General features: G+C 47.5%; 1 protein-coding gene across 2 annotated transcripts in view; it reads left to right on the top strand.

The window, feature by feature from the left end:
* SRR (serine racemase) overlaps positions 1 to 14,529 on the top strand; it is a 33,142-nt gene that overhangs the window by 11,954 nt on the left and 6,659 nt on the right. Inside the window, exons 1-4 of one of the 2 annotated variants that reach the window (XM_075589294.1) lie at positions 4,862 to 5,066; positions 11,664 to 11,835; positions 13,382 to 13,496; positions 13,577 to 13,680. In XM_075589294.1, the coding sequence (XP_075445409.1) occupies positions 11,668 to 11,835; positions 13,382 to 13,496; positions 13,577 to 13,680 (387 nt within the window). In that variant the 5' untranslated portion in view covers positions 4,862 to 5,066; positions 11,664 to 11,667. Of the gene's footprint in view, positions 1 to 4,861; positions 5,067 to 11,663; positions 11,836 to 13,381; positions 13,497 to 13,576; positions 13,681 to 14,529 lie in introns of those variants that run through there. The other variant, XM_075589292.1, reaches the window with a different exon arrangement.

The following is a 14,529-nucleotide window of genomic DNA, read 5'->3' as shown; positions in this document are numbered from 1 at the left end:
TGCTACGGTCATGCCTTGAAAGTGGCAGCAGGCTTAAGACGCTTTGGCCAAAGGGTTAAACTAAATGACCCTTTTTTCAAGAGAATAGATAGGTATTGCACTGTGTATTTTTGTCACATTGGAAGTAGCTTTGGGCATCTTTGTCTGTTTTTTGTTGTATGTATTTTCTTAGGCAGCTTTTGCGTTTTAGAGTTTAGGACTGCGCAATTACTAGTTCACAAAGCTGCACATGGTGTGTACAGACATTAGTCAAGGTACAGTGTACATTATATACAGTTGTGTGAAAAAGAAAGTACACTCTCTTTGAATTCTATGGTTTTACATATCAGGACATAATAACAATCATCTGTTCCTTAGCAGGTCTGAAAATTAGGTCAATATTGTCACGGGAGACCAGGACTAATACCAGGGATCAATATCGCCAGACAGAACACGAGAGTTTATCAAATTAATTTATTGGAAAAACATATCCACAACTATACAAAACACACAAACATCCCACATACCCAACTGGGGAAACTGGGGAGTACCCTGCCTAACTAGTCGCAGGGACCTACTTGCAGAGATTTCCCCTGTTCTCTTTCTTTGCCCAGTGCCTACGGGACTGGTTTTCAGGCCTGAGACCAGCACTGGATTGGACACTGCAGTTTCTCCCTGTCACAGCAACACCTCTGTAAGGCCTCAGACATGGTCAAAAAGACCGTGCTGAGCCGCGCTGAGGGGAAACATTCTCCCTATCACCACGGCTTTAGACGGTGCTTCCGCAGGCGTGCGGAGGCGTGTGGAATTTTAGCCGCCAACCCAATTTTAGTTTTCCTGCTGAGGGAAGCGCAGGGCCGGTCACGTGACTGCCAGAAGCCAGTGGCAGTCCGTGACGTCGGCGTTGTGACATGTCGCGCTAGCCCCGCCTCCCGCTCCGCCTCCAGGCCCACCTTCCACCCGGCACACAAGCGCGCTCGCTGACGCTCATGCAGGGACACGAAAAATCTCCTGCTTGAGCAGGAGAGCATGAGCAGCGCTGCTCAGCTCTCTTCCCTGCACCATGTCCGTGGCCTAAGGCCTGGGACATAGCAGGTTCAGCCGCGCTGAGCCACACTCCTGCTCTGCCTCACCTGCTCAAAATGGTGCTTTTTCCTGTCCTGGCAGGCGAGGCAGTGAGCGCGCTCTGGGGGCGGGGCGGAGCGGGAGGCGGGGCTAGTCCCTCACTCCCATTGGATGTGAGCGGTCACGTGACCGCTCCTCCACTTCCCCGAGTGGTAAATTTTAAACTTGCCTGTCTCGGCAAAGTTTCTGAGCCTCCGCACGCATGCGGAAAGGGAAACTATAGCCGCGCTGATGACAGATGCAGGGGGTTAGTGCATCTGCTCAGCGCAGCTCAGCTAGGCTGAACCTACTATGTCCCAGGCCTAACTCTCTGCAGGCTCTGTCCCTCCCCACCTTTTTATACACTTAAACCATAATATTGCAACACTCAGGGCCAGGAGCTGCCTACATGCCCTGCCCTGATTGGTGGTTAGAACTGCAACATAAAATTTGCAACAATTCTCCTGCAAACATATTAACCCCTGATTCCTGAGGTGCTGGAACCAAGCAAAGACATACATAACATATAATACAATACCAATGTATTACTGACAGGTAGGGGTAATGGCAGACTTAACCTTTATAAACTGCAGCCATATTTCCCCTTGTTTTCCTTGTTGAAAAGGGAGAAAAGTAGTTGAATAATTCAGAAATACTACAAAGCTCTTATCCAAGCAAGGTTGGAGAGAGAAAGGTATCTGCACAAACGCTCTGCAGTGCTCATCATACAGGCTGCCTACAGAGGAACGAAAACTCGTCAGCTGTATCGCCAGAATAAAGCAGCCTGCCTTCTCCAGTCAAGATGGAGAATTCGACGACAAAGAGAGAATTATGAACATTTGAAACAGTGTGTAGTTTTACTCCGGTCAAATGTTAGGAAGTGTCTGCAGCAAAAATGCTACAGGAAAGTGAAGGAAGCTGCTTGTGTGAGTCAATCCAGATATAGGTCCTATGTAACAACCAAGCAAGCTGTGCGTTGCTGTAAGCGCACCCGCAATGCTGTCTCAGTGGTTCAATCAGCTTCCCACAAAATTCAGGAAAGAAGAACCGAATTACGACTGAGAAGTGCAATACAAATCCAGTCATGCTACCGTGCGCAATCCAGATTCCTCTTTATTAAAATAGCCGCTATAAAGATTCAGTCTTGGGCTAGAATGAGGCAGAACCATATTGGTGATCACACCCCTAAAGACACAACACTAGTTGTGTACTCGTCTTTGCAATGGAAAATGGCACACGACTACAGGTTTGCCAGCTACAAAGAAGAGAGGCCACGGGTAACAGTTAGGTGTGAGAACTACAACCAAATTGATGTACTGGAATCTAAGTATCCTGAACCAAACGCAAATTACCTCTCTACTGATAAGGGGGTCCTGGTTGTTGCGGATTAGCCCCTGATGGATGAGAAAGCTGTAGCCCGAGGTCCCCTGGTACTGAAGGAGCTTAAAAACTGTGCTATTATAGCAGAGATACCCTGCCAGACATCACTTGGGATTTCCCTACACATTGAAGAATCAGTCAGGGTAAAAGTAGTAATACGCCAAGATGATAAGTCTACAGACTACCAAACAGAGATGCCACGGAGGCCAATCAGGGAGGATAAAAACTCTGCCCTGGTTGAACACCCGCAATCATTGATACTGAACCCGCTGCAGGTGGTCACCCTAGTCTCAAGCAAGAAAAGATCGCCCGACGCATGGCCAAGCAGTCAAAAGAAGACTTGGTAAAAGGGAAAGAGGAGCTTGAGCGAAAGTCCTCATCGAGCGACTAAAGAGCGCTGATTTCAAGCACCTCCTTGGAGAGACAATGGTTACCTGGAGAAAGGGCTCCAATCCAAGTGTGACTGAGGGTTCTCTCCCCCCATTCATTCTCATTCAAGCCGCAGGTACATGTTGAGTGAGAGTGGAGGGATGGGCTTCAGCCGTGGCTAGGCCGAGCTACCCACAAACAGGGGAGGTATATAATAGGGCCGTAACCCCTGTCTAAAAGGACTTAAATAGAAAGCCTGTATTGGTCTGAAGAATCCAAGAGGGAGCTGGTTAATTGCAGCTACAGACAATTAACCAGTCTCCACCTGGCTAATCAGACCGGTAGAAAAGCCTTCTGCTTGAACTGAATGGGATATCTTGAGTACAGGAAACTGTTGAAAGAAAGAGACATTGTCTTGAGCACAGGACTGTGCTGCTAGCAAGACACCAGGACTCAGACCTCTATTCCAGGACACGGCGGACCCTAGAACCCGCCAGAGGGTGGCCCCTCAACAGACACCAACGCAGAACCAGAGACTGACATCAAGGGCCCCCTGCTTACAGGTACCTCTTTGGGGTTATAGGTTGGAAAGAGGTTTATCCTCCCAGGCCCGAAGATAGGGACTGGGAAAGTGAGTTAGCCCGTATAGGGATAGTGTAGGGATAAGATGTTTATTTATTTTGTGTTTCCTACATTGTTTAAAGTGACAGACTAAATAAAAGCCATGGTTTAATTTCCCCAAATATGTCTCCTTAGTTGTACCTCTGCACATGTCTCTTACAGTAACTCTTAGCACACTGGTTCTGTTGAGGGTAGCTGTTCTTGGGGAACCTATTCAGATGTCCCTTAACCCCTTCCTCTCCTCCTGGAACAGGTAACCCAGTCCTCTCTCCCCATGGGACCTGTCCTCCCCTCTGGCACCCTTAACACCTTTATCTCCCCCCTGGGACCCTTAACCCCTTCCTCTCCCCTCTGGGACTCAGCCTCCCCTTGCATGTCTACACCTCACTCTTTGTCACCTACAACATCATCCTCATTCATCCGTTTATGAAAATGTGACAAATGAAAACAGATGTTTCAATCATTCATGTTGCAAAAACTATGAGACAAAACAAATAAATAAAGTGCGCAAATTATTATTTATAATAATTTATATAATAATTAGCCCTAGAACTGTATCTCCACACTCTGTGTGGTATATCTGCACTGGACTGATTTCATGCCAATAGCTGCACTCGGCAAACTGCAGCAAAGCTACCATCACGCTTTACGCCCCAACCTCCCTTTGCGGTCAGTCGCAAAACCCCGCGGGACACGTGATCCATCAACACACTGCTCCGAGGTACAGTGGCGGTCTGAGGCAGATCCCAGGAGTGAGCGGTGGTGACGGCAGCGAGTGGGGAAGAATATCGATCGGAAGGCAGCAGCGCAGCGGAGGTTCCATGCTACAGCTGTGATAACCTGTCTTGGATGCTGTGAGATTGAACATCTGAGACCTGGAGGCGGCAGTGCGGCGTGTGGTAAACTCATGTATTGTACATGAAATGTCTAATACCAACTAATCTGATGTACGCAGATATTATACCCTAAATAATATACACCCATATTTTTACAAACTTCACTATGTGCGTTTGCGCTTTTGTCTTTTTTTGTGTTCCATGTTGCAAAAACTGTTTAATAATTTTTTTCATTTTTTATAAATCCAATGTGTTTTGAAATGCAAGGAGCGTCAAAGGGTGAGAGTGATGGGATGAGGGGGGTGGAAGCAGGTGAGAAAAGGTGAAGTGCAGACATGAAAAGGGCTTGGAAATAAAGGGCAAATCTAATTAAAATATATTTATTTTGAGAACACATTTTATTTTGATTTACTAGAACATTTTCAGACTTCTATTTTAACAAATGTATCGCGATACATATCATTATTGCGATAAACGAAAAAACACCCACTATATGAATACATTTATCATCCAACCCTTGGGGGGGAAAGGAGCGCCTGGCAGCTTCGTAAGAGAAGGAATGCAGCATGACCAGTGTTGCCACGTTGCGGGGAATGGAAAGACTGGAACCAGGAAGTGAAGGGAGTGCTGCGGAGCCCTAAGCTGGAGGGAGGTGCGGCCTCAGTCTGGCACTCACGCCACCTCCACTCCTCCTGTGCCGGCCTTGACGTAGCTGCAGCTGCCTCCCAGTCCCACTGAAGTCTGCCAAGTGTTGAGAGCTTCACATGCACGGAGAAGGTAGGGATCAACCACTGTCCGCCTTGTTACACCGTCCTCCACTGCTCCCCCACATTACTCCCTGTCCCTCCCTTATCCTCCATGTCACTCCCTGTCCCCCCTTGTCCTCCACTGCCCCCCTTGTTACACCGTCCTCCACTGCTCCCCACGTTACTCCCTGTCCCTCCCTTATCCTCCACGTCACTCCCTGTCCCCCCTTGTCCTCCACCGCCCCCCCATCTTGTCAGTCCCTGCCTCTTCCCATCACTCCCTGCTCCTCCCACTCCCTGTCCCCCCTTGTCCTCCACTGCGCTCCCTGTCACTCTCTATCCCCCCTGTCACTCCTTGCTCCATCACTCCCTGCCCCTCCCTTCCCCTATTTGTCACCCACACGTCTCTCTCCCACTTGTCACCCCCTCCACACCCTCCAACTTGTACGCCGTGTCAGTGTTTAGGGCCGTCAGTTTACATACTTACTCCATGTAAAATACAGGGAAAAAAACCTCAGAAATGGCAAAATAAACCACCACTAGCGCGCTATACAATTGTGTTAATAAATGTGTTGATAAATGCAGTATACACAAATACTGTCCCTGTGAACTGCCGCCAAAAGGTCCTCAACCTCACAATAGTCGAGAAATAGAAAGTATATATACAAAAAATACCTAGGCGCAAGAAATGTGACAAAAATGGGTAAAAAAGGGAAGATAAAAATAAATAAATAGAGTAGTACGTCTCAAACATGGAAATCTCCCACCACAGGTAAGTATGGCTCTCACATTTAGTTTCCTTTAAAAACAGCACCTGTCCTAATAGGTCTGAATCATGTTGAATTTAACAGGAACCGGTAGATCTTGTTCAAATACTGTATCTCTCCCCCCCCACACACACACACTCACTCAGGTTACTTCTCAGGAAGACAGAAATAGGTACTGTACATTGTGTAGATCTTCTTTTTATTTTGCAGATTAAAAGGTAAAGCACTTGCATCAATTAAGAAATGTCAGCGCTCACTGAGCTGCAGACACGCGGAGGTCGGCCCCCACGCAGCCCTGTACGAATTGTGTCTGCAGCTCCGAGCGCTGACATTTTTTAATTGATGTAAGCGCATTACCTTTTTGTATCCGCAGAACAAAAAGAAGATCTACACTCCGTACCTCTTCCTGAGAGGTACCCTGAGTGTGGGTGTGGGGGGGGAGGGGGGAGATCCAGTATTAAACAAGATCTTCATTGATTAACCCATGGACTCAGCCAGCTTGCTCCACCATAATTATAAGAGCCTGAGGGATAGCCTCGACCCGTACCCAACATTCCCACTAGCCGCCCAGGCCTCATGGCATGTAAAAACATCACAGGAAGGTCACTCACATACCAGCCTTCCAGCTAGGCATGACACTGCTTTCCCCATACCATCTAATAGGGCTAAACCCACCTCACCTACAGGAGCCCAGACTGACTGAATCCCCACCCCGTGCCACATTTTCTCCACCAACAGCAAGGTACTTTGACTGACCTTAAACTGGCCTAGTCGCCAGTTTACACTTTCAAGTGTAACCTGCCACGCCAACACTCGAATATAATTCCCTATGTAAGAAAGGTGAACCCCATCTTCACGATAAAATCCGCTTGGCTCCCACTCTAAATCCTTGTGCCTAATTGACATAATCCACCTCAACTACAAAATCCGCCATTGTGACTTTTCTCCTTGATCTGTCCCTAGCCCCTCTCCACACAACCCATGGCACTATCTTGGACCATACTAATAAAGGGTCCATAAGCTGGACCAACAATTGCAATATCTACCTATACATCGTCCACATAAACTCTATGGATTGAACAAACGTCAGGTCATTCCCTCCCCATGTGCAGCAACAATATATCTGGGGAGACCTCTGGCCCGTTTCCAGCGCAGCAGCTCGTATCATACTCCTTTTGCCAAGCCACAACATTTTCACGAGTCTTCACCTCTGGTCTCACCTTCGGCCCAACTCTTTGCTGCTCCCTTCCCCACCCAGTGGACATGGGAGTCCCTGCAAATCCATTCCTCTAGGGGGTGACTACCTGAGCAATAAACAGCAAAACCCCAAAGTGACCCGACGACCATCTGCCCAATTTCTTTATTACGTCATCTCCTAAACTCAGTCTGGTTGCCTCTGATGCTGCCCCAATATGGAAGGAGTGTGAACATACCATAACTCCACCCAGTCCCACCTTCGACAAACATCCATTCAATACCCTAGTGAACTGGAACCGGGACATTGGCAATCCATCCTCATGCATCAAAAACAGCTCTCCACAAGCAGGTATGCTTTGCAAATAAACCCCCACCTGCCACACTGGACAGATCACGCTACCCTCCAAACTGCCAGGCAGAAAGCCATGCTAAATACCTTTGCCTGTGCCAGGATCCGTGGTTCTCGACGCACTCGGCGTACGCGGTGCTTACCCCAACCCGTGCTTGGGACTTCCGCTCCACCCGTCAACCGTGACGCTCTTCTTCCTCCTCCTGTGAGGAGTTGATATGGTCGTGCACGGAGGTAAATAGGCATCCCACCGGTCCCGCCTCCAGACTCCGCCCACGTGGCGATGTCATTGGCGCGCTGTCAGCATGCGCACGAGTCACGTCATCTGGCGTCATCAGGGATCCTTCCCACACCTGTCGCTTGCATACCTTCAGCCTATCACGTCCTGCCTTACTGACACGCTTCATCCAGTCTGTTCCTCATTGTTACCTCTCTCCTATATATGCTCAGCCGGCCCACTGGCAAATCGGCTGAGCATAAACCTTCCTATGTGCGAAGTGTTCACTGCTACCCTTGCCACCACAGTTTTGTCTTGTACGGTTCCTAGCTTCTCTGTTCCTGACCCCGGCTGTTCCTCTGGACTCCGCTCTTCTACGCTCCTGACCCCGGCTACCTCGCACCTCTCCAATCCGGACCTCGGCAAAGTACCTGCAAAGATCTGCACCTCTCCAACCCCAACAAGTATCTATGACCCTCCATACCTCTCCAACTCTGACCCGGCTACCTCGACCATTCTACACTCCAGACATGCCCACGTGGCTGTGGGTTGGTGTTTATATATATATATCCCCACCTCGGCCTCGCGGTCATGCCTTGCTTGTGGTGAGCACTCCGTTACAGCCTGATAGAACAAAAAAACAGACAACCTGTGTCACTCTCATTATCCGCTCTCATCCTTGGTCTTTGTCTGCTTCCTCCAACCGGCCACCAGTCTACGCACCACATAATCCTTCGTTATATCCCTCCTGCCATACAATTTTAGGAAAAAGGAGACTCCCACCAGGATTTTCTCCACAGAGGACACCGAGCACCCGCTTTCCTTCTTCGTCACAAATGCAATTAAACGCTTGCAGGAAGCGACCTCCTCATCGCCTGCTGTCACCTGCTCTATTCCCACAAACTCTCCATTCACCCCAGGCCCTCTCGTGTGCCGACCATGTTCCAGGTGCCGCGGAAGCTCTCCCAAGCTCCATTATTCCTCCACTGCCAACCCCCCACTCACTCGGTGGGATAAGCTCCCCTGCCGCGCCCATCACCAGATCCCGAAATACCGTGAACTGAAAATGAGACAGAGAATTTGCTATTCTGCTTTCAACTCCTGGAACATGCTTGGCCTGGAAACCTGGAACTTCAAAATAAAACAAGATCCACAAGAGCCTTGCCACCAACAACGAAGATGCTGAAGTCCCGTTCACAGATGCCAACATCATCATTATCCGTTCGGAATATCACCTCCCTATCTGACAACTCTACACCCTTGAGCTGAACCGCCAACAGAACATTTCTAAAAACAGGAGGTTGCTCAACACGCCCGCCATAGCTGACCAACTTTCCACCCACCAGCATCCTTTAAAGAACCCCAGTGCTCTGGATGCATCTGTAAACAGTTCGATTTGCTCTCTGTCCACCGCACCATGCAAAGCCAACATACGACCATTACAGCAGCTTAAAAATGTACCCCAGACCCTTAGATCACCTTTAATCTCTCTTGACAACCTTATAAAATGAACCGCAAACAAAACGCTCTCTGCCCATTGGTAGAATTGTAGCCGCAAAATTTGGCCCAAAAGTGACTGAAACTTCCTCATCAATTTTGATACTAAGAAAACTGAGACAGACCGTGGGACCTTCTATCTTGTCCTGTGCAAAGGGAACCCTACAATTATATATCAACCTCTGAAATTCTCCTAAAAGATTTGCCCACTTGTCAGAACCAGCCCTTCCAATGAACAAGAAGTCATCCAGACCTGGCTGCATCCTGCACCCCCCCATTCTAAAAATGACCGGAGTGTCTCAAAGTAAAAATAAGAGATCGCACAACCCATTGGGAGACAAAGTTCGACATAGAAGCTCCCGTCAAACATACAGCCAAGCAGGTGAAAACATGCTGGATTCACAGGCAGCAACCAAAATCAGCCTTTGCCAGCAGCAATCCTTGTCCCGCGTCCCTTACCAGATCCCCCCGCCCCTCATACATCTTACAAGCACCCCATATAGTATCCAAATGTATTTAAAGAGAGCTGAATAATTCTCTGCCTCCGTTCCCTTTCTTCTTCCTCCTGCGTAGCATCTTTATTTCTCCGACCTCGCCAGCTCTTTATAGCCAGGAAGCAAGGTAAATATATCTACATGGAGAAGGTTAAGGAATGTGACAGCAGCCACCAATGTGCATACTACTGTATCAATGCATGTTCGGAGGGAAGGTTTACGTGTGTGTGAATGTTTGAATGATGCAAAAGCTATAGAAGGTTAAAAGTAGCAGATAAAAAGTGTAGCATATAAAAGCAACAGCTATAAACCGGATCTGGCCATGCTTATTGATTCAAATATTTTAGTATGAAACACTATTAAATGGTATGTTTAAATATATTGAAATGCATACTCTTATTCCTGAATGCTACATTGTATCCATAATTTGGTAGAAACAAGTAGCAAAAGGCAGCTAAATCAATGTAAATGTCCATTCTGTGCGGTACCCGCTAGCTACGTATCCTTTAGTTTAAGGTTTTTTGTTTTTGTTTGTTTTTTAAAGAAATCAGATTTTTATTACAATCTTGTCTATACTTGTTACAGTTGTAGCATTATGGTTTGGGGCGTATTGTCTGCGGTTGTTTTACAGATCCCTAAATAAATCTACCTACTCACCGCCTCATACGCACACCTTAACTGCCGGAGCCAGATACAAACCCAATGGGCTAGTAACATAAAAATATGCATCGCTAAACACAAACATTCTGCCAGAACACACACGCACAGCCCTCCGAAACAAAACACATACACCTGGGGGTCCCTCTTTATTAGAATAGTATTATATAAGGCTCAGTGAGTAAAGACACTGACTGGCACTGACTGGTTCAATTCCTGGTGTCGGCTCCTTGTGAGTCAAGTCCAAGTCACTTTATCTCCCTCACTTTATCTCAGGCACCAAAAACATAGATTGTAAGCTCTACGGGCAGGGACCTGTGCCTGCAAAATGTCTCTGTAAAGCGCTATGTGAAACTAGCAGTGCTATAAAAGAACATGCTATTATTATTATTATATCACAGGGAGATCTACAACTCCCAGCATCCCAAATATTGTGCTCACCACGACTCATGGTATTCTGCAGATTAGTCGTTGGGAATCACTGCATTAATAATCCCATGGAGGGGCCAGCACTAAGGGTTAACATTTGCTTGTTCTTTGTGGAACGTCAATCCCACCCACTGGAATGTTAACGAGCCATGAGGACACAAAGAGCTTTTGTTCACAGCTGCATTGCATCTCAGCCACCCACCCCAGTGTGCATCTGCGTTGCCCAAAAGGCGTGCAGCCAAAGGGTGCTGGTGTTTAAAGCTGCTCTAGTTCAATCTGAAACTCACAAATTGCTTTATCCCCTGTACCCAGTTTTCCAACTCTATCTGTCCGTGATTTGACTGTATAACTCTGTACTTTTAATGTAACCATGTATTATTTATAACTCTGTGCCCAGGACTACTTGGAAACGAGAGGTAACTCTCAATGTATTACTTCCTGGTTAAACATTTTTATAAATAAACTGAAGAAGTTCAAGGGACAGTATTCCTTAGCAACAGGTATTGGAATTGCAGTTAAAAAAACTCAGGCTACTTTCTCTACCATGGAAAAATAACTGAGGGCCTTTACAATAAAAATATTGTGCCATGCTAGTGAGTGAAGTTGTGTGAATGTCTTAAAATTTGCTTTGTAACGTTTCTTTCTTACATTTCGGGAAAGTTTAAATGAGTTGGAAATACACGAATATAGAATGAGGTGCAACCTTTTTGCCAAATGTGATATTTTGCGATTTTGGCCTGAATGATTTTGCAAAAATGTATTGGAATTTGCCATGCACGTGGACTTTCAATGCAGGTCTTATGAAGGCGGGATCCTTGGTGGTCCTGTGGAAGGCCTCTATGTATTCTGGGTGTGTGGGCTTGGGGCCCCAAAATATCCTTCTCCCAGGGCACCCTATTCCCCAGTCTCACCTCTGTGTGGCATTTTTTATGCAAACATATCTGCAAATTTTGCCTGATTTGGAAACAAAATCTATACCAGTGAGTAGAAGAGTGTCACAGGGAATATCTTTGTCTTTCAGGACCATGGATACCCAGCACTGTGTCACACTGAGAGATGTGCTAGAAGCTCTGGACAATATTCAAGGTTTAGTCCATATGACCCCAGTCATGAGCTGCTCCAGTCTGGACACATTAGCTGCACGCAAGCTGTCCTTTAAATGCGAGCTCTTGCAGAAGACCGGGTCTTTTAAGGTGAACCAGCGTGAAAATCTGAGGAGGGCAGCACAGTCTGTCAGTCTAACGTTAAACATTTGTGTTTCTTCCCACTGACTTCATCACCAATTTAACCCTGGTTAGGCTGTGTCTATAGACACTGCAGCTGTGCGGAGGCTGAGGGAAAGCGGGTGCTTTCCCTGGCCTTAGTACGCGCGCCGTCCGGGGGCGTGTCTATGGGCGGGCCAGTGACGTCACGGAGCTGGTTCGCCCTCATTGGGCGAACCGCTCACGTGACCGCCCTATCGCGTGAGAAATCAATTTTGACTGATTTCACGCGCCCCCTCCCGCACACTGTATAGACGCGGTCACTGCCTTTAGGCAGTCTGATTGCTCAGCGTGCGGACGTGTCCGCGCAGTCTGCCCCTGTATGGACGCAGCCTGAGGCTGGGATTAGAGTCCGTGCGATGGCGCTCGCGCAACAAGAACAACAGGCAGAATCCCTATGAGGCCGCCCATACCGCGTTTTGAAATGGCAAAAAAAAGTTGTCTTTTCTACGTCACGTGAGCGGTTCTGCCAATCACAGCGAACCAACTTGGTGACGCCTTCGCCACGCCTTCCAAATCGCTGGAAGCTGAATTCACCCGTCGCTCGGGCGAGAGGCACACGCAGACTATAATATCAGCTTTATGAAAGAACAGCTGACCACGCAGTGCACATATTCAGCCAGCAGGTGGCAGCATATGATAAAACCCATATTGTAGCACAGTTATTACCAAACCTTTTACATCGGTCAACACCTACTAGAAAATATTTGTTCTGGGAATCCCTAACTAATAAATCTTCTTGCCTACTCATCAGACTATTAATAACAAAACTGGGTCACCGATCCCAGGCATTATAGTGTCCTGAACTCGTGGGGGGGAGACATGCTTAATAAGGCCCCAAACTGCCCCCCAGTGTGTGCAGACAGCATGGGGGGTATAGCTGCCAATTACTGCGGGAGCTTCCAAAGTCACTTAGCGATTTGGCCACAGCCTTGCTGCTGTGGATGCAAAGCATTGTGGGTTGCGACTTTGGAAGCTCCAACTGTAATTGACAGCTATAGCACCCACGCTAAGGTGCAGTTTGTGGCCTTATTAAGAGCCGGGGAAGGGAAGACAGGGGGGCACAGCTTCAAAAGTTTGCGCTCCCCTGCACTAGACAACTATTTTGGCGTGCTTCTCTTTTCACTTCATTTCTATGAGATTTCACCATTGAGCACCCGCTAGTATCTTTATTTTTGGAGTGCACGTATACACACAGGTATACACACACACACACACACACACAGGTATACACACAGGTATACATACACACACACACACACACGTAAGGGAGATCAGTTCTTTGTATTTTGAAATAAGCCAAAAGGTTCATCGTTGTGTCGTTAGTGATAATGATATCCCTTTTCTACCAGCCTTTCAAAAACCGCACGGGATTCTCAACAAGCCACAGGGTTTAAAGTGTGGGCAAATGCCAACACACACACACACACACTGCCACGGGGCAGGTTCTTTATTATATTGGGTGCTGTCCCTTCAGATTCGCGGTGCATTAAACGCAGTGAAAAAGCTGTCGGCAGAGAATCCAGTGGCAGTCGTGACGCACAGCAGTGGCAATCATGGCCAGGCCCTGGCATTGGCGGCACAGATGAGCGGTACATGACGACGCCCGTTCCAATATTAAGACCACTCCAAGTTCATATGCACAGTCATTTATGGCATGTTCGTTCCCTAGGAATTCCTGCCTATGTGGTGGTCCCACGGACAGCTGCCTCGTGCAAGAAGTCAGCAATCCGTGCATATGGCGCCCTAATCGTGGAGTGCGACCCTACTGATGAGGTAATAAAGCAGGCATTGTGGTTCTTGAAATTGTCTCTTCCGTTTCTGCTTATTTGCATGTATTTATTTATGTAGCAGGACACATCCGCCTAAAGCAAGAAGGAGCCGGCACTCCCGAGGTCTTCATACAAGAAAAAGAAGAATTTTAATCCACTCGGATCGACCGTTTCGGTCAAACACGCTGACCTTTGTCCTTTATTGATATAGCGCCAGCCATGTACTTAGAGCTTCACAGTAGCGATACACGTGACATAATAATATAACAATGGGAATAAGCGCTTCAGACATACAAGTAGCATTAGGAAAAGGTGTCCCTGCCCCAAGGAGTTCCCACTGTATGTGGTAAGTAGGGGAAACTTTCAGAGACAGTAGGAGGATGTTCTGGTAAGTGCGTCTGCAAGCGGCCATGGTCAGTGCATATCAGATGTATAGTAACAGCCAAAAGGTGGATAGAGAGGGTGCTAGTCGGGTACTGAGGGGAAGGGCATTCCAGAGGTGTGGGGCAGTCGGTGAGAAAGGTTTTGGGCCGGGAGAGGGCTTTAGATACAAAAGAGGTAGAGAGAAGACATCCTTGAGCAGAACGCAAGAGTTGAGCAGGTGTATAGCGAGAAACTAGGGCTGAGATTCAGAGATTTTGGTCTGTACTGTACAGTCACACCACAGAAGACACCTGACTTGTGAGGTGGATTGTAACTGCAGCAAATCAACCACTGCACACTGTCTGATGCATTTAGAAGGTCAGACACTACAATGTAACAATGCAGCAATCTTCATCAATGTTGGATTATGTTTACATTCGTTATTGCATTCAGTTCTTTCTGTACACTTGAAGAAGAGACCTGTGAGGTT

This window comes from Ascaphus truei, chromosome 3 (genome assembly GCF_040206685.1).
Source record: "Ascaphus truei isolate aAscTru1 chromosome 3, aAscTru1.hap1, whole genome shotgun sequence".
Taxonomy (NCBI): domain Eukaryota; kingdom Metazoa; phylum Chordata; class Amphibia; order Anura; family Ascaphidae; genus Ascaphus; species Ascaphus truei.
Note: the sequence above shows the minus strand (reverse complement) of the source record. Positions and strands in the feature narration are given on the sequence as shown.